At 36.4% G+C, this 20,984-nt stretch overlaps 1 protein-coding gene across 3 annotated transcripts in view; it reads right to left on the bottom strand.

Moving 5' to 3' along the window:
- Positions 1 to 20,984, bottom strand: part of CSMD3 (CUB and Sushi multiple domains 3) — a 731,455-nt gene that overhangs the window by 458,215 nt on the left and 252,256 nt on the right. For all 3 annotated transcript variants that reach the window (XM_059815714.1, XM_059815715.1, XM_059815716.1), the window contains exon 6: positions 20,442 to 20,554. In XM_059815714.1, coding sequence (XP_059671697.1) covers positions 20,442 to 20,554 — 113 coding nt within the window. The remainder of the gene's footprint in view (positions 1 to 20,441; positions 20,555 to 20,984) is intronic.

Here is a 20,984-nt window from a genome sequence, read left to right as displayed (position 1 = left end):
TTATAAGTACGTAATAGAAAAGAAAGGAATCTGAAATGCAAATATACATTTGAGAATATAAATATCAATATAAATGGCTGATGTAAAACAATCTTTTGACCAAATTGATTTTCAGTTACAAGCTATTCAGGAAGGAAATAAAACTGTGGATTTAAAGAAATACATGACTGTAAAAATATGGTTCAAACAAGTTTCTAGACTTCAGTTCAAACAGGCAATGATCCCTGGATTTAACCAAATACCAAAGACTCCAAAAGCTGTCTAGACATAAGTTTAATATATGTACTTTTTGCTTCCTTTTGTTTTCAGGTTGTCCACAATTTGTGTGAATTGATTCAGAATTTAATTTTTATTTATTTATGGTACCAGAAGGCACTTACTTCATTCTCTTATGGTTTTTTTTACTTGCATTTTTTTTTCTCTTTTTTCAAGCTCTCTACTGTTATTTCTTTCTTCTCTTTCTCTCTATCTTTTATATTAATTTTAAATGTAAATCAACTGCTGTAGTAAGACATATACCAGAACAGTCTGAAAGCAACAATTAAGCAGCGACCAGAAATTTTCAGGGATGCAGGAGATAAAGTCATCCTTCAGAACATACAAATGCATGTTTCTATGATTTTCCAGATCCTTCTCTCAATGAACTCACGATCACCTGCAATTTTTTTAAGCAGATACTGAAAATACAGTAAATCTATGTACCTTAATTTTATCAGACTGATTTATCCAGACAAAATCAACCGTCTATGTTTTGATAATACAGAAATGCCGAACACCTTAACATGATTTCTCTCCCTTCCACTAAACTCAGGACATAGAGAGAGAACTACCACTTTTTTTTTCTTTTACATATATCTATCCAAATAATAGATTTTATTCCAGTAAGTTATGTTTGTTTAATAGAAAAACAATATGAAAGTGACCAACATAGGCACATATATGGATACTGTTCTTCTAGTTGGTTTAGCTTCAGTGAGAAAATACTTTTTGAAAGGCCTATTACTTTTAAGAAAAAAACAAAGACAAACCCCAACTTTAACACAAATTAATGTTTGCAAATGAGAAAGCAGTGATTTGAAATACAAAAGAATTATTTTCATATGATCATTTCTTGCATAGATATAGTCATACATCGCTTTCTTCTCATATATGTGCTGTAACTTGCCTTTTTGAAAAAAACAAGAAGGGATTAAAGCAAGCAGCAAGCTAAAAACTATTGGAAAATCTTGTATGCACCTTTTAAAAAATACTTCGATGTGAACATGTATCATGGACATTTAATCAGAGGTTTCCAGAAGTTTAAAATTTAAAGATTCTGTTTTCTAATTCTGTTTCTTGTGTCACTCACCGTGGACATGCCATTATATTGTAGTGCTCTCATTTCTTATCAACAAAATGAAATTCACACTTTCCTTTTACTGCCAGAGGGATATTCATATTAGTTGCCTAATATCTGTTCAGTGTCATAAACAAGTAAACTAGCATGCATAAATCAAATATAGAGTTCCAGATAGAACAATACTTGCTAAAGCCAGAACTACATATTGATATGACTTTGATACTACTTTTTATTTTTTTAATGAAGTTCAGATGCGTGGAAAAATAATGACTGATAAAACCAGTAATAATTGTCTTTCATTTACTCTTAACATCAAAAAATCTTTGTATCACTGCTCTCGAGTATCTAGGTCAGGTATCTAATCATTGCCCTAAGCAGGCTAAATGCTCAAATTTTCTATTCTAAATTCAGTGGTAGGCATCAAGGAGCTATTTGACACAAACTTATTAGTAAACATTACTAAAGTAATTTAAGACTCCAAAAATTTATCCAATGTATTAATCTTCACTATAGGGAAGATAATTTTAAGAGCTAATAATTTTTTTCTTTGTTTTTAAACAGGTTAGTACTTGTTCAAAATAATGTGAAGTTCTTAGAAAGGCTGTTCATTCACTAAGCAAATTGCAAAGACAAGCTTGCAGAAAAGGTATCTTGCCAGTTTACTTTATTATCAGTCTGTATATGTTCATTGCATAGGAAAGAATGTAAATCTTAATACTTAAGCACGTCTTTTGCATTGTTTATTCTACCTGTGTCTAGCAAAATTAACAGAGAATGATACAGAAATTCTGAAGACTGTAGCCTAATAAGTATAATTTTGCCATTAGTAATACAAGGCCACAGGATTTGTGTTGACCCCATGCACGCTTGCTTTGGCCTGAGGATCTCTTCATTAGTTTTGGTAATTTGTAGTGGTCAAGTGCTTATTTCCTGACATGTTTGTATTTTGGGAATGTTGTGGTCTGAGAATACTGCATACAGTAAAGTTCTGATAGAGCTATGTAGTCACTGCATAACAAGCAACGGCCCTTTATACTTACTGAGGCTGAGGGAGACTAATGTGCAACTTTCAGATTTTAGTAAAGAACAACGAGAAAGAAGCAGCCCACGCTAAGAAAACATATAAAAAGAAACAATTGAACCAAGACTGAAGAGGAAGCCCCCCCACACCCTGTCACCACCATGAATGTCAAACTTATCCCAACACAGACCGTTGGATGCTATCAATTCATTGTAATCCCCACCCCAGGGGCAGAGTGAAAAGGGTGAAAATAAGACAGGAGAAAAACAGTGGCGACTAGGAAGGCCATTCTTAACTTTTATAAGTGTATTACTACTATTGAGGCTTTTCTATATTAGATAATTTACACTACCAGACTGTTAAAACTTCAATTGGAATAACAATAAATTGTTAACTCCATATAAATTGCATTCCCTTCAGCCATAACAAGATTCTGTGACTGACATTACACTATGTAAATGCATTACAATCCAACTAACTTTAGATCTGAAGTTTTGTATACCAAACATAAATTATTTTTCTATGTATCTTATACCACTGAAGTACTGTTCAATGACTGTCAGGACTTTGAGGGCTCTAGTGGGCCTAAACAGCACTGCCCAGCCTCCCCTGGGCCTCCCCCCACCCATGTGCATGTGTCCAGGACCCCAAGCCTGGAGCCATCAGTCCCTGCCCCAGCGACGCCACAGCAGTGCTGGTTCCCAGCTCTCCACAGCCCCGCCCTGCCCAGACATGGTGCTAATGTCCCTGCCTGGCCTTGGCCTGTCCCTGTTCCCATGGAGGTGCCCAATGCCCAGGGCTGGGTCTGCCTCCAGCTGCCCCCCAGCCTGCCCTGCTGACTGGCGGGGGGCAGTGGGACCAGCGCTGGCTGCAATGCCCTGCACTGCTGACCCCCACACAGATTTCCTGTGGTCCCCAGCTCGCCAGCCCTCAGGGAGCCATTGGCCCTTGCTGCACCCTGACAATCACTGTCTCTTAATCACTGTGAAAAATTCAGTGCCTACGAACAAAGCAAAGCATTACATTTAACAAAATGTATTATTCTTCTCTTATTTCTCTCTCAGAATAAATAAATGAAGTTAATCTCTAAACAGAGTAAACGTTAATTATAAGGTAATGAAAGTTGAATTAATTATAAATTAAACTGTACCATCTTTTATTTTTTGGGGGTTTTTTTTAAAGATCAGGACAGGCTAAAAAATAATGCTTTTTAAGAAAGGTCAAGTCCTAAGTGAGATGAAAACTATTCTCTGGCAAGGAAGAGAGATGCAATACTGAAGAAGGATCCTTCAGTATAGAAACTGATTCAAAATCTACTTAAGACTTTACAGAGATAAAGCTATTACTGCAGAACATAATGTGCTGTCAGCATCAAGTGGGCAGTAAGTGAACTTCTGAGCTATGAAGTGGACATCCAGTGCAAAACAAGAGCTTTGCCTCAGGAAAAGCTTCCCTGTGAGTTGCCCCCAGTGATCCATTAGCCAACAATTTCAAGATGTCTTAAGCTAAATGCTTACACATTAAAATAAATTTCAAATGTATCTTAAAAGTTACATATGTATTGCGTTAATGAGCATTTCAGGCAATTTTGCACCGTGATAAATGATAGTAATGAAAGAGTTCTCTTTCAATAGCCAAAATGGTTACTAATATCCAAAATAGCTACCTCAGTTACCGCAAGTATCTTTCCTCAGCAGTGTATTATGTTGTACAGAGAAATGCTCACAAAGAGGCATCTTCTACAGGAGAAAGATATATTGGCATGTCTAAAAATATGGCATTTGAGTTTCAGAAATGGCAGCTGGTTTTGGATTACATTCCTTAGCTCATAGAACTTAAGGAGGTCAAATTTTGAGACAACTGGTTGCTCAGCATATCTGAACACTTCAGACTTTCACAGAATGGTTGAGGTTGGAAAGCACCTCTGGAGATGCTGGGTCAACTAAAGCAGGTCACCCAGAATAGTGTCCAGTCATGTCCAGTCTCTATCTCTACATTAATAGAGACTCTCACAACCTCCCTGGGAAACTTGTTCAATTTTTCAATCACATTTACAATAAAAAGGTTTATTCTGTTTAAATGGAATTTCCCGTATTTCAGTATGTGCCTACCACCATTTATCCTTTCATTGGGCACTACTGAGAATACTGTAACATCACTGTTATTCCCTCTCATCAGGTATTTATACACGTATGAATCAACATCCCTGTTTATTTTTAAAAATATTGATCTGTTGAAGTGTCTTAAAAACTGATATTCTTTAAATTGGAATCACGTATTTCTGAAAGTGCGTATTTGAACTAGAAATTTAGAATAATATATGTTCTACACATTCTTTCCACTTTTTTCCTTTTCTTATTAAAATACCCTACTTTCAAGTCTAACTGTCTCCTGTGACAATCATATTCTTGGATGTAAGTTCTGTAGGTCTGCAAATCAATTTATTTTCCATAAAAACTCAAAGCTGACACTGGAAAAAAATCTCTCTGAGAAGATCACGTGTCATTTTCACTCTAAAGAATACTATCAAAATTAAAAATTAAATTTGTATGAAATTATGAACATTTGTTAAGTTTTTTGAGGCAGTGAAATATCCTTTCAAGCCATTCAGCTTCCTCAAGTTATCTGAAATGTTCGTTTTATCCAGATCAAGGTCATAAAGATTCCTGGACTCAATCACAAAGTCTGTTCTTCCATGCAAAAATGGAATTTCAGTATTTTTCACAGAAGTTGCCAATTTTCTAGAGTCATGGCAGAAAGCATGACCTCCTGGCTTCTTGCTTTGTGGGAGCCTGCTTTCAGCAATTTCTTTACCTCTATAAGAAAGCTAACTACATTAGAAGGTGCATTCATATCATTAGACCATGAAGACAACCAAAGAGGTACTAGTAAGCAGAATGACAGTTCCGGTTTCAGACAACAAAAGGAACAAAAGCCAGAAATTAGGATTAATATTAAGATAGGTTACTTGGAAAAAAGCACAAATAGCAGCTCGTAGAATCAGGGAGCTGAAATGTGGAAGCTAGTGCAAGCTCTCTACCTCAGACATTGATCTTAATGTATCATAACTTATTATGGGATGCTTTCCATATAACAGATACTTCAAACAGTGAGAGTAGAGAAAGACTTAAAGACATTGTGCAGAATTGTTCATATATTTTCATTATCCTATAAAACTATGAATTAAAGGCTGAAGCTGCACTGAATTTAGGCTGCTACTAAATGTCTTTTTTTTTCTTTAAAGAGAAAGTTTATGTAAGAATACCGCATATAACCAATAAAAGGATTTTTTAATTCATTCTACCAGAGTCATGATACTTTTCAAATGAAGATATTTCAAAACAAAAATGGAATGTTTCGTTATTTCCTACTGATATTAATGTCAGGATCAGACACTCAACAAGAAGGTACTGTAGAGAACATGAGGTAGTTCCGTGTGCTTTCCTCTCTAAATCCCACTGAGCTTACTGAGATGGGAAAGAGACAATCTAAGAAAATACCTGAAATCAAAGTCGATAGAATAAATTTACCGTATTCTAAGGTCCACCACTGACACAATAAGAAATAAAAGAAAGCAGGAGGCACTATACAGGATTTAGATGCTCTTTGCGCCATCATAAATAGTATAATATAAATATTCTATAAACCTTCTCTTGTGTGAAAGGCAGTAATTCCCAATTTCACATCAATGGATTATGCAATAATTCATGGGTTTCTGGGGTATAGAATTTTATTGGGGATGCTATGATTGTCACTGAGCTGATTTTTTTTCCGTTTGTATTTTTATTTATTTCCGTTAAATTATTTTCATACTTTTTAAATAAGCAATGTTCCATTCTTAATATACCTGAGGGAAAAAAAAAACCCTAAATACAAAAAAAGAATTATCTGTGTGTTTTTACCTGCAGAAGACTTTATGTTTTTCTACACAGGAATGTAACATTCTTTGCAGTATATAAAATTTCTTAGAAGTGAAGGTCCTTAGTGGGTAACAAGTTGAAATAACTATCATTTTAATATTACTGGGATTAATACCACCAAAAATTATAAAAGGCAACTCTAAAACAAGTTTCATATCTTCTCTTACAGTGCTATGATTTGAGAATGAGTTATGTAAACTTATCTTGATGGAAACCAATTTGTATTAAACATGTCTCTCCTGGAATTATGTGAGCATTTCTGACTGGCAGGAACTTTTGCTGAGTTGTTTTGGGGGACAAAAATTCAGCTTCAAATCTTTGCCTTCTCAGAAATGTAACTACGAAAGTCATAAGAAACCTGAACAGGTCTTGAAAAATATTGAAATGATCATTCTTTAAACTGAAGTTCTATTTGATGCTTATAGCATATCACGTTCTCTGTGTCTCTCATTAGGTTCTGGTTATTTCTACTCAGAATTTGGCTTCTGTCAAAACTGTCAACAGTTTTACCATCATTGCTAGATATTTACTTTACATAAATTAAATGGCACTATGATCGTCTTTGCAGAGGCAAGAGCTTCTGAAAGATTCTAGAGTTCCAAAGTAACTTCTTTCATGTGTAAGAAAAAGTCACTGGATAGCAGTGATTAAGAATTTTCAGCAAGTATTGAGTAAATATGTTCCCTGAGGAAATAATAATTAAAAATAATTAAAAAACAAACAAACAAAAAAACACCACCACATTAATTTTAACACAAGATGAGTACAAAGATGAGTACAAAAATAAATATTTTACCTCTGTACAAAGACCATGGGATACTTAAATGTCAATTAAACCCTCAAAATGACATTGTGATACCTTCCAGAAGAGGTAAAAGGATTACTTTCTTCCAGGTTGGTTAATGTTCATAAATTCGCATTAGGGTCACTGGGTTGCTGAAAGATTCTTAGCTTAAGTACTACTGGCCATAATTATAATTTTTTTTGATCATTAATTTATTTAACACATACACGTTTTAGAATTTTCCAGGGGAAACTATGATTTAAACATGTGGCTTTTATATCTCTTTCATGAAAAGACAAACTACCCAGCACCAGGCTGCACACAAATGAAAAAAAATCCTTTCTTCTTATGTCTCCAGTTATAAACCTACTATGCTATTTGCCTATTTGTTACACCCATATACTAGACATACATATCAGGAATTAAAAGGTATTGCCTTTAATCCCAAGTTTACTATTAAGTGAGAAGGGAAAGCAGTGACAGGTGGAGAGTAGAAAAACAGCAGTTTGTTTTACTTTCAGAAAGTCAATATGCCTGTTCCCTTTTCTGTTTGTGTCAGCTTTATTTAATTTGAATACATGTTCAAGTCAAGGATTCTCTTCACCAGTATTTGTACATACCATAGTGCACCAAGGCAGTACTATAAACTAAAACAGCATTACGTAAGCAATTCTGCCAGCTTTGTGAACAGTGGAAGGGTTAGTGTTACCTAGTTTTCAGCTGCCCTGGACTGAGGCTCAAAATACCTGGTGCTCTACTCCACTGGTAACTTTCTGGCTGACTTTGGGCAAGTCACTTCATCGGTATAACCCTCAGTTTTGGCATCCAAAACACACATAATAACTATTTCCAGTACTATCCCTGCAATTTGTGACTTTCCAATCCGGGTATCTCCCCTCCTCCCACAGCTCTATTTATTTTCCAGGCTGCAGGGTCCCACACTAGTCAATCACTTTTCAATCAGAAACTAATCCACGTGTTTGATGATCTGCTATTTTTCTCTGAAATTTCTTCAACTTTGCTGTATTCTTCTGAAATGCAGAGAGGCCAGAGCAACAACAGGAGTCAAGGTGCAGGTCGATTTATACAGCAGCATGTTTTCTGTTTTGTCCTCTACTCTTTTCCTAATATTTAGTCTGAAAAGTACTAAGCAGTGCTTTTTTAAGCACTGTAAGTATGGACCTGAGGACTATGCAGTGCTCTTAAGTATACTGACTACCTTAGAATATAAGACCTTTCTGATATTACTGACAACAGCAATGATCAACAGATCCTATCATTTTATTTGCAAATTAAGGTAATTTTGCAGTGCTTGCTATGCAAAGAGAGTTACAAAGAAGCAAGACAAGTTAAGGTCTTTGAATTCCCCACAAGTACAGCAGGAAGGCTACATGACTATAACTCTGAGACACCAGTCACTTAAAGATAAATTGACTGATGCAGCGATGGTTTAGGAAGCAGTGGTATAAATCTCATGTGGTGTTAAAATAAACCGCTGCATAAACAGAGTGACTACAGCCTGCTCTCAAAGTAGTAAAGGTGTCCCTGAGAAAAGTATAGCAAGAGCATTTTTGCCAACACTCTGGCCAACCTGCTGATGAGAGTTTTATACCAAGAATGATGGAGAGGGAGCTAATGAGCCACATTTAAATGACATAGTAGTGGAAAAAAAGTAGAAAGGAAATTAAAGATTTACAGCAACATGAGAGACTTCAGGAATGATAAAATAGGGTGAAGATATCCCTGTCTCAAGTTTACACACGCATGCAGTCAGCCTGGGACAGAAGCAGGAAGAACTGGAGCTCCACATACCATCACAGAATGGTGGCATCATTGCAGTAACTGAGATGTGGTGGGACAGCTCCCATGGCTGGAGTGTGGTGATGGGTTTTTGGAAGATATCAGGGACAACTTCTTGATAGACATACTGAATGGGCCAACCGGGGTGACGCACAGCTGGACCTGCTACTCAGTAACAAGGAAGAGCTGTTTGGAGACGTGGTAATCAATGGTAGCCATGGCTGCAGTTACCATGAAATGAATTCAAGACCCCGGGGGGAGTGAGGAAGGCAAGTAGCAGAGCACAGATCCTGGTTAAATGATAAGGGTCACAGGTTTGTGGTTAATGGGTCATACTCTTCTTGGAGGATTGTAACAAGTAGAGCACTGCAGGACTTTATCCTGTGACCTGTCTCATTTAGTACCTTCATCAACCATCAGGAGGAGGCTATGGAGTGGACTTGTTAGGTTTGCAGGTAACACCAAACTGGGGGGAATAGACAACATGTTTTGAAAGCAAGATTGCCACCCAGAGGGACCTAAGACAAGCTGAAGGAATGAACCAACGGGAATCTTATGAAACGAAACAAGGGCAAATTCAACCCCTGACAACAGGAAAGGCTGGGGTCTGACTGGTTGGGGAGCAGCTCTGCTGAAAAGACTGTGTGGGTCCTGGTGGACAGTAAGATGAATGTGAGCCAGCAGTGTGCCCTGGAGAACAGCATCCTGAACTGCAATAACAAAAGCATGGCTGATGCACTGATGGAAGGGATTATCCCCACCTCTATTTAGAACTTGTTAGTTCTGTGTCCAGTTTGAGACTCACCAAAAGGAAGGGGCCCTGGGAAGAAACTGATAAACTGGAGTGAGTTTGGCAGATGGTCCCCAAGATGGTTGGGACTGGAGCACTTGACCTGTGAGGAGAGGCTGAGAAAGCTGGACTTGTTCAGCCCAGAGAAGAGAGGTTCAGGGGGGCCTAAAAGGAGCCTTCCAATACATATGAGGTGGGAGGACAAAAGGAAAGGGTATAAGTTGAAACAAGACAAATTACGAGCAGATATAAGGATAAACTTTTACCCTGTGACGACAGTCAAGCTGTGAACAGATTGTCTGGAGACATTACGCAGTCTCCATCCTTGGACTTTTCAAGATAGAACTGGATACCTGAACAACCTGGCTTAATCTCAATGTCCAGCTTCTTTCGAGTAGGAGGTTCGCTTCCAACCTGAATTATCCTATGATCTTATGATACCTAAGCTACTTCTTAGGTTAACTTAGATTTTGTATGTCATTCACAAATCACCTTTTAACTTCTTCAAAATGATAATAGAAAGGAATTATAGCCAACTCTGCATGACACTATTCCTAACAGATCCTGAGTCCACGTTATTCAGTGCAAAAACCACCTTGTTGACCCAAACTTTTCTGGTAGGTTTCAGCTATTTCATGGCAGATAGGAACATATTCACATCTGTGCAGTGGAATGTGAGGACACTGGCAGAATAATCTTGAACACTTCTCTCCGCACATGCCATCTTATATGTTCCATGGTTTGTCCTGGCTACCTGTTCAAGCCAATTTTTCTCAACTAGCACAGGTTAGATTCCAACCAGGCTACACACAAAGTTTTCTTATCCAGTAAGTCATAAGTATTCAACAGTTTCCCTTCAGGTTCAATCTCCTTACTACTGTCTGTTTTCTCACCTAAATCTTTTCATCACAATCCCTCAATCCCCACTCTAATCACTTTACTTGGCTCTCTGTCTTTCTTCTACATATTCCTTTCCATTAAGAGCTCTCAGGTCACTTTTTTGGGGTTCCTGATACAAATATTTCTTTTTACCCTTCCTTTTTTTTTTCTCTCCTAATCCCAGTTCTCAACTTCCATACCTCAGTTCACATGTAAACTTCTCACCACTCATGGACAAAGCTTTGTAAATTAGCTAAAAATAGGTGACATTCAGGAAGAGTCATGGGTCATGTTAATAACCCCAAAACATATGAGCTTTCTGGAAAGAATAACACTGGAATTGAAAATGAGTAAAACAATGTTAATTGGGCTAAATTAATTCTCTGAAAATGTAAAACTTAATATTGATACAGGATTCAGTCAAAAAATATATATTGGCATCTTAAACACAGGCAAGTAAATAAACTTAAAAAAAAAAATCACTCTTAGGAGATGCTACGAATGCTTTAGTATTCACACAGCTATTCTACTGTTGTTCTGGCAATTTTCAAACAGACTTAGAAACAGAGAAGGTATGACCAACATGCTTCTCAGAAGGCTTTTATCAAGTTTTCTTTCAAATATGAATGGTACTGAAATTTGACATAATGAAGATCTAAAGAATCACAGAATCACATAATCACAGAAACATTAAGGTTGGAAAAGACCTGTAAGATCAAGTCCAACCATCAACTAACACCACCATGCCCATTAAACCATGTCCCACAATGCCTCGTCCACACGTTCCTTGAACACCTCCAGGGATGGTGAATCCACCACTTCCCTGGGCAGCTTATTCCAGTGTTTCAACACTCTCTCAGTAAAGAAATTTTTCCTAATATCCAGCCTGAACCTCCCCTGGCGCAACTTGAGGCCATTTCCTCTTGTCCTGTTGCTAGTCACTTGGGAGAAGAGACCAACACCCACCTCTCTGCAACCTCCTTTCAGGTAATTGTAGAGAGCGATAAAGCTCTCCAGCAGAAATAATTCTAATACATCTGATGTCACTGACAGTATTAATTTTAATATTTAAAATCTGTTTTCCAAAGTTAGCCACTTCAGGTTTGTTTCCTTTGTTGTCCAATAAAATTCATAATGGTCAAAGCTATTAAAAAACTAACTGGAATGGCTTATCACTTTCGATTATGGTGAAATCATTTTCGCTGCAGAAAAAATAAGTCACTTAATGAAAAAGCCCAAGCATATTTCGGGAGAATTGGAATTTCAACATTTTTCAAAGGGGAACAAAGTGTTTCAACACTTTATCTCAATACCACTAAATATTCTGAATGTAAACAAATGTTTTATCCCAGTTTTTTCCCTCAGTTTTTTTATCATCTTGACATGAACAGATCATCAGTGCAATATATTATGCTATTCAGTGGTCATGAAGGATATAGATATACAGGTTAGTATATTAATGTTTTGACCTTATCAAAATGAAGTATTCTGAAAGTTCTATAAAGTTTATGTACTATTATTAGAAGAGTTCCACTGCCAGAATTTTCTTGAATTTTAGTTGGTTTCCTTAGAGGATTCTTTTTTTAAATATATATTTATACAGATAGATATATAATTTTAATATATATAGAAATATATATAGCTATATCTATTTGAAAATATTTATATATGTATTTTTATATATATGTATTATATCATTAAAATCACACTAATTTTTAAATATTTTTTTTCCTTTCCATAAGCCAGGACTGTTCATATTACCTGTGGATTTTATACTCTGAACATCCCATTTTCCTAGGGTTTTTTTTATTGTTTGAAATGTGGTTTTTCATTTCAGTTTATAAATTCCTGAACTTCCAACAAAACTGACCTAAGTAAGGAAAATACTTTCTTTCTAAGTATTACTTAAATTAAAATAAAGAGTAATTCAGTACATTTTTTCTCGTCTACAGAAGAGATGGAATAACTTAGAGTCAGTAGTACATAAAACATTGTCATTTGCTCTTTTGTAAAGAATGAACAGAAACATAAAGAATAGTAAATGAAACAGAAGCATTAAAATGTTTGAATGTGTCTACAACATTACAGGTTTTTCCTTAGGATAAGCATGAAATTAAGAAGACACATCTGTTAAATCATTAAAAAATGGGAAGGACTCTTTATTGTATCACTTAACATTTATTTCAGAAGTAAACTACAATCAATCAAGTTAAACATTAGCACAGACTACCGTATTTTCATATTTAACAGTTCTATTCACTTTTTTAATGATCTTACTTGAAGTAGAAAAAAGTTAATTAAAATTTTAGATCTTTCTGAATCTGTGTACAGTATCAGAACTAATTTAACTAACCATCAACAGTGGTGTTATTAAAACCTGTAATTGGGAGAATTCTAAAATTAAGTACTTTAAAATGGGGGAGGGTCAACAAAATGCAGCAATTTTTCTCCTCTCTGACTTGACTACAGCAAAATCAATGTCATTCTGTGCACTGTTATTGTGTGGGTGTATAGTTGTGAATAAAAAACATCGCAAGGGCGCAAAGGTGAAAAATCATCTGTTCAGAAAATATAGTTCAGTATAAGATGAAGCGGAGCTAAAAGATCCATGAGTATGAAAATCTGTGAAAAACATTTACTTGTGTGACAAAGTATGCAATTTAAGTTCTTTTTATGCCTGGAGGAAAAAAAAAAAATCTGCTGAGAAGCTCTGCTAATTGCCTTTCATTCTATGAAGAGAGGGTTCCTTTTTTCTCCATCCATTGCAAAATCAGGTAGACATCTGAGCTATTTTGACAATAGGAGTACAGGTTCTGAAAAGTCACAGATTTACAATACTGAGAACTAAATATCTGTCTAAAAAAAAATAAGATCTGTAATCTGTCAAATAACTTACCAATGCAACCAGCAACTTATTTACATTGCCCTAAGCAGAAGCAGGCACAGCCCTTATTTAAGTAGCAGACTTCTACAGATGTGGTACAAGTGATGCAGCACCTTAATTTCTCCCAGGGAATCTCAAGATCCCATGAGCATGCTGGTAGTAAATAGCCATTTCAGCAAGTGAGTAGTCACATTATGTGAGATTCAACCTGAGATTAAGACACCTACATCTGTGTGTTTATAGTTGCACGAGGTGTATAAACTACTATTATAAATGGAAATATAGTCAGTGTAGTCAGTGGAATGTAGTGGTTTAATTCATCTTAAAGTACACATCTTGGACAGGACAAAACAGCTGCCTATATGCTGTTTGTTGTCATTTTAGGTGTTCTTCCCTGTCTTCTAGTTTCTGAGCCAGAATGGCATGGTCTCTTGTAAGTTCTAATTTGCCAACACCATGCAGATGTCTCATTTACTCTAGAGAACATCTACCCAACCCCTACCATGTGGTCAGCTGAATCACTCTGTAACCTGCACTGACAGGATTAACTAGGTAGGGGGAAGATTCAGTTGCCCATACATCATTTGGGTTGGTGCAATTTTGATACTTCATAACATACTGCTTTGCAACACCTTGGTTTGTCTGCCAGAAGAGCCCTTGCACTTCTGTCACTGCCATAAAAATATCTTGAATAGTCTAGGTTATTTCATACATCAGTGCACATACATTCATGTACAGATGAACTGTGCCCCACAGCTCCCCAACTTTAATGGGTATTTAGATACCTATAGGTGTCTAATCCTATAGGTTACAATACAGAGACATCTACATTTTCGTGGCTTGGAGCTGAATCTCACCTAAGACTTCGTTACGACTGCTGAGTCTTCCAGTAGTAGTACTGTGTACTGTTCATTGCAACAGCTTTTGAGATGAGGAATGAATGATAAATTCTGTTTAAATTGTTAGATGTTGTAAAAAAAAGTCATAAAGACAGTTTTCCCCTTCCGCAGCTCCAGCCATGAGGCAGCTTAGTACTACTTACTTTTGTTCTTTACCTGATTGCCAATTGCTTCAAATTCTCTCTCAAAGCAAAACCAACAAAAAAATCTAGGAAAAGTGTAACTCTATAAATCATTTCTGAATGAAGAAGATGCATTTTTACTCATATATAAAATGACAGAAATAAAAAGAAAAGAACAATGGAAAATCAAGCAGAGAAAGACAAAACTTTTCAATGTCAGTTTTCTCCATATTGCATCAGACATTGAAAGTCTTGGCATATAACTTCAGCTCTACATAGCTGGCTGTCCAGTATTAAGCTGAGTAACCATTTGCATGCTGTTCAACATGAACATTACCGCTAAATTTTATGCTGTTCTGAAAAGATCATGGATATATTCCATCTCTTCATCTGTATGTTCCTATAAGCAAAAATTCTTAATGGAAGGCTGTGACAGTGTGCTCCCCTCCCTTCCCCTGACCTGACCTTTTCCCATAACCCTGCTCAAGAGATAACCACCAGTGGTGGTCGTGATGGGTGCATCTGATTGTGATGGATGCACTCGGCTCAGAGTGGATTCGGGGGAGACAGATAACGACACAATAGCCAAGAGCTAATTTATGGCAATGCCTCCACCTAACCACAGTGCTGGTCAATGTCCAACTCAAGCCAAACTTGGAAGAAAATCTGTGGTCGGTATGCAAATATGACTATGAGTCAATCGTCTTACCGCCATAAATAGTGAGCAGCCCAAGAGCCCTTTGAGCAATCCTGCATGGCGGTGGGCTGCACACCAGGATCTCCCCTTGAGTAGGGACAAGTCTCAAGGTTACTCCTCGAGGCTGAGAGACAACAGATTTTCAGTAAGTGACTAATAGGATGCTGAATCTTTGAAACCTTAGCTAAGTGATATAAAGGATTGAATGCATATATATAATCCTTTAGACATAAACTGTTGACCAAGTCTGGGACTAAGTCTGGACCCAGCCACACCTAAACTACTCTCTGAGAAGGAGTTTAGAACACAAAGCAGTCCTTTCTGAACCTCAGGACTCAATGGGAAAGTCTCCGTGACAGTTTTGTCTGACTCTGTCCTTGGCACAGTAAATAATCAAACTACCTTGCCACTGAATCTTCTTAAACCACTGTCGCATTTACCATTGAACTTCGTTAACTCATTATTTTATATCAATAAAGTATATTGTTGCTTCTCTCTTACAAGTGAAGTGCGCTCTCTCTCATTCTATCCGTGACAAAGGCAGATGCGATTGTGCACTCAGTCAACATATTTGATACTATTTTGTTCATAGCAGAAGTATTAGCTTGTACATGGCTTAAACATAGGTAAAGGAAAGGGGGAAGGAAGCAAAAGCATTTAAGAAATGGATTTCACAATAAATAGCAAGTATAGGGCTACTACTGAAATCTTCCAGAGCTTTAAAGGAGGGGAGAGGGAGAGAGGGAGAGAGAAAGGATGCTGAATCTCAAAAAACAGCAAAGTTACAGGTTCTTAAAGTAATGTTTAACTAACAGAAAATGAATAGTTCTTTTCAAAAAGCCCTTTCAGAGTCTAGGTATGCTTGACATAAAGAATATTGAAGTTTGTGTATACCAGCCTATAAGACTGGAGGCTGTGAAGCTAACTTAATCCCTTCTGTCCACTTAGATAGTATTATGGATTCATACGTAAGTCATGGAGTGCAGAGTAGCCAACAGAAAGCAGCAAGCAAAAGGAACTTTTACAGGAACTGAGAATGGAAGGAATAAAAAAGCACAACTAATTTTAGAAACAGCAAAAAAGGATTACCAGTGCCAAGAAACACTGAAGCAGCAGCTTCAGGAAGATCCAAAGAAGCTCTGGTTCTACTTCAGCCAACCGTTTCTAACTCAAAAGGAGTTTTAACAAAGCAGTAAGGACAGAAAACATCAAGACAAAGAACCCTCAGTGAACAGAGAGACGTGCTGAAACAAGGGTGATCAGACAAGCAAGAATAAGCATGTCTTGGTTATGACACCACAACCTGGGTAGGGAAACATTTTGATTCTCTTCTAATTGACACATATTACTTTATCATTTACCAACATCTTTTAAATATAGTATAAATCAATATTTTGTGAATTAAAATGCTTATTAAAAGAAATTAATACACATAACCTGCATGACAATGTACTTACATGAAGCTGAGAGTTTCCCATAGTTTCATACACTTCAGTAAATTTCATTTGTTCTGTATAAGCCAATTTAAACATTTTCACAGGTGTTTGCAAGACTGAAGCCTTAAACAGAAAATTAGGCAAAATATGATAATTAATGAAATTAAAGGGATCTTTACAAAAGATTATGTAATACCCCAGGTTTTCTGTTAGGTTTTTTTTTTCATATGCAGCTAGATTTTAAGACTTTGCATTGTATCATTTTTAGTCATCTTTTCAAATGTCTAGGCCACAGTAGCTTTAGATACTACACTGAAGCTAGGCCATGTGAGGCTGTCTTGTGAAAAAGAATCTTAAAAAAACAATTTTCATATATTTAAGAGAACAGAAGGGAATAAGATTGAGTTATTTCATATCCTGCCTAAAAACTGACCATAAAACTTGTTTATTTTCTTTTGTTTTAATAAAACAACCAAAAAGGTTTTTTCAGATTGTAATTTGCATAAATGGCAGGGTTTTGGTGGCAGGGGGGCGGGGGGTGGGCTGCACATGTGACCTCTGTGACAGGAGGTCAAGGGCTGCCCCCTGCTGGTCATAGCTGGTTCCAGCTGGCTCCGCAATGGACCCACCACAGGAGACAACTGAGCCCATCAGCAGAATTTGTGGCATCTCTGTGAAAATGCATTTAAGAAAAGGCAGCAAACAATGAAAGAAAGGAACAAGGCCAGAGCAGGAGTGCTGCATTCCAGAGCTAGTAACACCCTCAAAGGGACTGGAGCCCATGGATAACCCACACTGGAGCAGGTTCTTCCCCTAAAAGACTGGGACCCATGGTCAACCTGCATCAGAGCAGAGGAAATGAATAAGAAGAAAGGAACGGCAGAAGAAAAGAATGAGAAACAGGAAGTAGCAGAAAGAAACTCCTACACCTTGACCTGAACCTCCTGCACTGCCCATCACATCACTGAAGAGACAAAGTGCAATCTGTTGTGGAGTAAATACAGGAAGGGGAAGCAGAGGTGTCTGGAATGAAGTTGAGCATGCGAAAGGGGAGAGGAAAGGTGTTTTCCCTAGTTTAAATATTTGTCTTTGTTTCCCAACACCCAAATCAGTATTTAAATGTTTTAAATTAAGACTGTTCTGCCCAGGACAGTAGTTGATGAGTGATTTTCCCTGCCTTCATTTCTACCCATGAGTTTTCTCTCTTCTTCTTCCTATTTTCTGTCCTGTTGCACTGTGAGGGTGGAGTGAGAAAGTGGCTGTGGGAGTGCTTCACTGCTACTTAAGGTCAAACCACCACCCAAATACACCAGCACAAAATGTGCACTTGTGCAAACAAAACCAGCAAGCCAAGAGAGTGATTAGGTGAAAAGAGTACTGAAGTGCCGAACAGTGATGGAGTAAGAATTATGTAGTGTTCTGAAGTTCGGAATTTGGAATCTGGCTCCTTTGAAAGAGGCAATAATAGAATAAAGAAACTTGAAGTAGATGAAGTGGCAAGAAATTACTAATTCCGGTTATATTGGTACTATGCAGGAAAGATTAAGTTTCAAGGAGGGAAGTCAGAAAGAAGTTATAGCAATATCTATGTTAATTAAGTGGGGGAAAGAATGGGTTTTTACAACAGTTATTACAGTGCAGTACAGTGACAATACAGGCTATTGGAAAGATTAACAGACACCTTCTCAAAAGTGATGCAGAGATAAACTCCTGAAAAGAAAAACAGGCAGGCACATGTATCTGTAATACATGGCTCTTTGGAAAACTTTTTTTTATTTTTATCAGTTATCTGCTTTTGTGACAACTCACGTCAGCGCACCAGTAAAATTACTGTTTGAAAATGGGCTTTACAAAAAAGCTTGAAGTTGTCTCTAACTGAAAAAATAAAGGTTTCAGTTCTTAACAAACTGAAATATTTTGTGGTATACATTTTTATTTGTTTTCTAAACATATTAAATATTTTTAATATGTTTAATTTCCTCACACTCTCTCCTTTAGCCTACTCCCTATTACCTGACAATGCATTTTTTCCATTTTCTACTATCAAGGTTAATTTTTAATGATCATATCTGCTTGGGTATGCACATTTAATGCTTTAACATGCTGAAATTATTTACTGCCTACATATTTTTTTCAAAGAGTTGTATTTTCTTCATTTTAAGCATGGTGGACTACTGCAGCATTTTACAACGTAGCACAGAGTACACTTTTAACATACATTCAGCAATACAGCATTAAAAATTAAATGAGCAAACCAAAATAATAGTAAAAATCCCATAATGTAATCACTACAAACTCAGGTGGTAAAGAGAAATAGAAGACACACAGCATATTCAAATCTCCCATACCTACCAACTCACGTTTTATGTGACTTGCAGAAAACACACTTTGAAACTAAACAAAAGTCTGTTCTCTTTCATTACCTATTACCTATTATCTCATACTTTCAGCAGGAATGCAAGTATATGTGTCATCTGAGACATAGTTTGTTCTCCTTTTCTCAGTAGTTCAAAAATGAACATCTCAACAATCCAAATTACTTCACATAAATCACCAAAACAGTTATCACATGGTTTCTCAATTGTGCGGTAGGATCTAATAGTTTCTGCTTTATATCTTTTAACAGTCCCATAAGCTAGTGATTTCCCAGTAAAGAGTGTTATTTATCATATTTGGTATGAAGGATACTATGCAAAAAATGAGACAGTGCCTTTTGTAAACAGTTACAGCAGCCCTGGAGCTACAGTAGGAAGGCTCCTTTTACCTAAATTCACTCAGAATACACATTCCAGAACATCTATGAACTCAGGAAGTCTAAACAGAGATACACAATATTTGCTGAAATAGTAATCAAATTTGCTCTGTTCTTGTATATGTTATCTGAGGCAATCACACAGAGTTGTAAAAAGTTTACTATTATAAAAGATCATTTACATAAAAAAATTAGTCCTAGTCTTTTGTTAGTTGGGATTTTTACATTAGTTGATTAATTTTATCAGATTCTGCAAACATTTATGTAGCTAATCTCTTCCTATGCTAAATTTCCTATAGAGAACTGTGAAAGAAATCCCTGAACTAAATCTCATTGGGAAATGCCATGATTTTTTTTTCATCAGATAAATGGAAAAGCACAAAAGCACAAAAAGGGTTACTGTTCCCTGAAGATCCATTGATACACTGTAGATATTGAAAAATATTATTTACAGTAATGCTTGTGAAAAAGCAGTCAGTATTACCATACACTAGTGAAGCTCAGTTTTCATTAGCACTTCATCATTACCATGACCTTGTTCCAAGTAGTGATATTCCCAAGTTAAAGCTTCATATGCTTTAATTTTTCCTCAAAATAATGCTTGTTCATAAAAACAGTGGATAAGAATCTTACAGGTTAATTAAACCCTCAATAGCACAATGCATTCAGAAATAGGTAGTAAGAGATAATAGTGATAAAATGCTTCATTAGTAAATAGAAACTTACTCACTGTTTTACAAACATGACTTACAACCACAGAGACAAATAAATATTTTAATGATAAAAACATTATTTCTGTATCTGTTACACAATATTTTTCAGAATCTTAGGACCATTTTAAAAGCTAAGTACTTGCACAGGGTAAAGTGAAGTGGATATCTGCTGTAATTTTTTTATAACTATATTTAGAGACACTAGATAACATACTACCCATACTCTAACATATTGTAATTTGATATAACAGGTTGTACAGCTGAATTTATCATTTATGCAAATACGAACTATACCTTTATGAGGATTTATTTAAATGGCCCTTCCCATTTCCTCTAAAACTTCAAGCACATTTTTTTTTCTTAACAAAAATAACCACAACAAAAAATGTATTTCTTTAAATGTACCTTGGTAGTGAGCGCTAAATCCATGGTATCGGTGATTGCTGTCTGTTACAAAATGTAGTCTGAGCCAGTTTTTGTTGCTGATAACTGGAGGAGGTATATTCATTCCAGAGAGCCTGAATTGAAACAAATAAATAAAAATTATAATTGAAAGATTAAAAAATTATCAGGGCTGAAGATCAGTAGATTGTTGTAAAGCTTTGATAAAGGTCTTGTATGGAAAACTTTTTTTTTTCAAACACACATTCATTGACATGCCCTCTGTGGGACTTTCTATTTATCAATGAATAGTATGTTATGACAAGCATGAACAGACAAGATTGTCCACTCTACATGACTAAGTGATGACATACAAATCAGCGTTAATCCAGAAACCACACAGTCACATTATTGGTCAGGCACAGCAATATCATGATGCAATTATATGACATTCAGGCTAGAAAGAGTTTGCGTTTATACAGGTCAGTCAACAGGTTAGGCAGAACACTGCTCTGGGTACCAGGGAAAGGATTGTACCCTGTGACACTGATGGTCAAGCTATGGAAC

This window comes from Gavia stellata, chromosome 3, assembly GCF_030936135.1.
Source record: "Gavia stellata isolate bGavSte3 chromosome 3, bGavSte3.hap2, whole genome shotgun sequence".
Taxonomy (NCBI): domain Eukaryota; kingdom Metazoa; phylum Chordata; class Aves; order Gaviiformes; family Gaviidae; genus Gavia; species Gavia stellata.
This window is presented reverse-complemented; position numbering and strand designations above follow the sequence as displayed.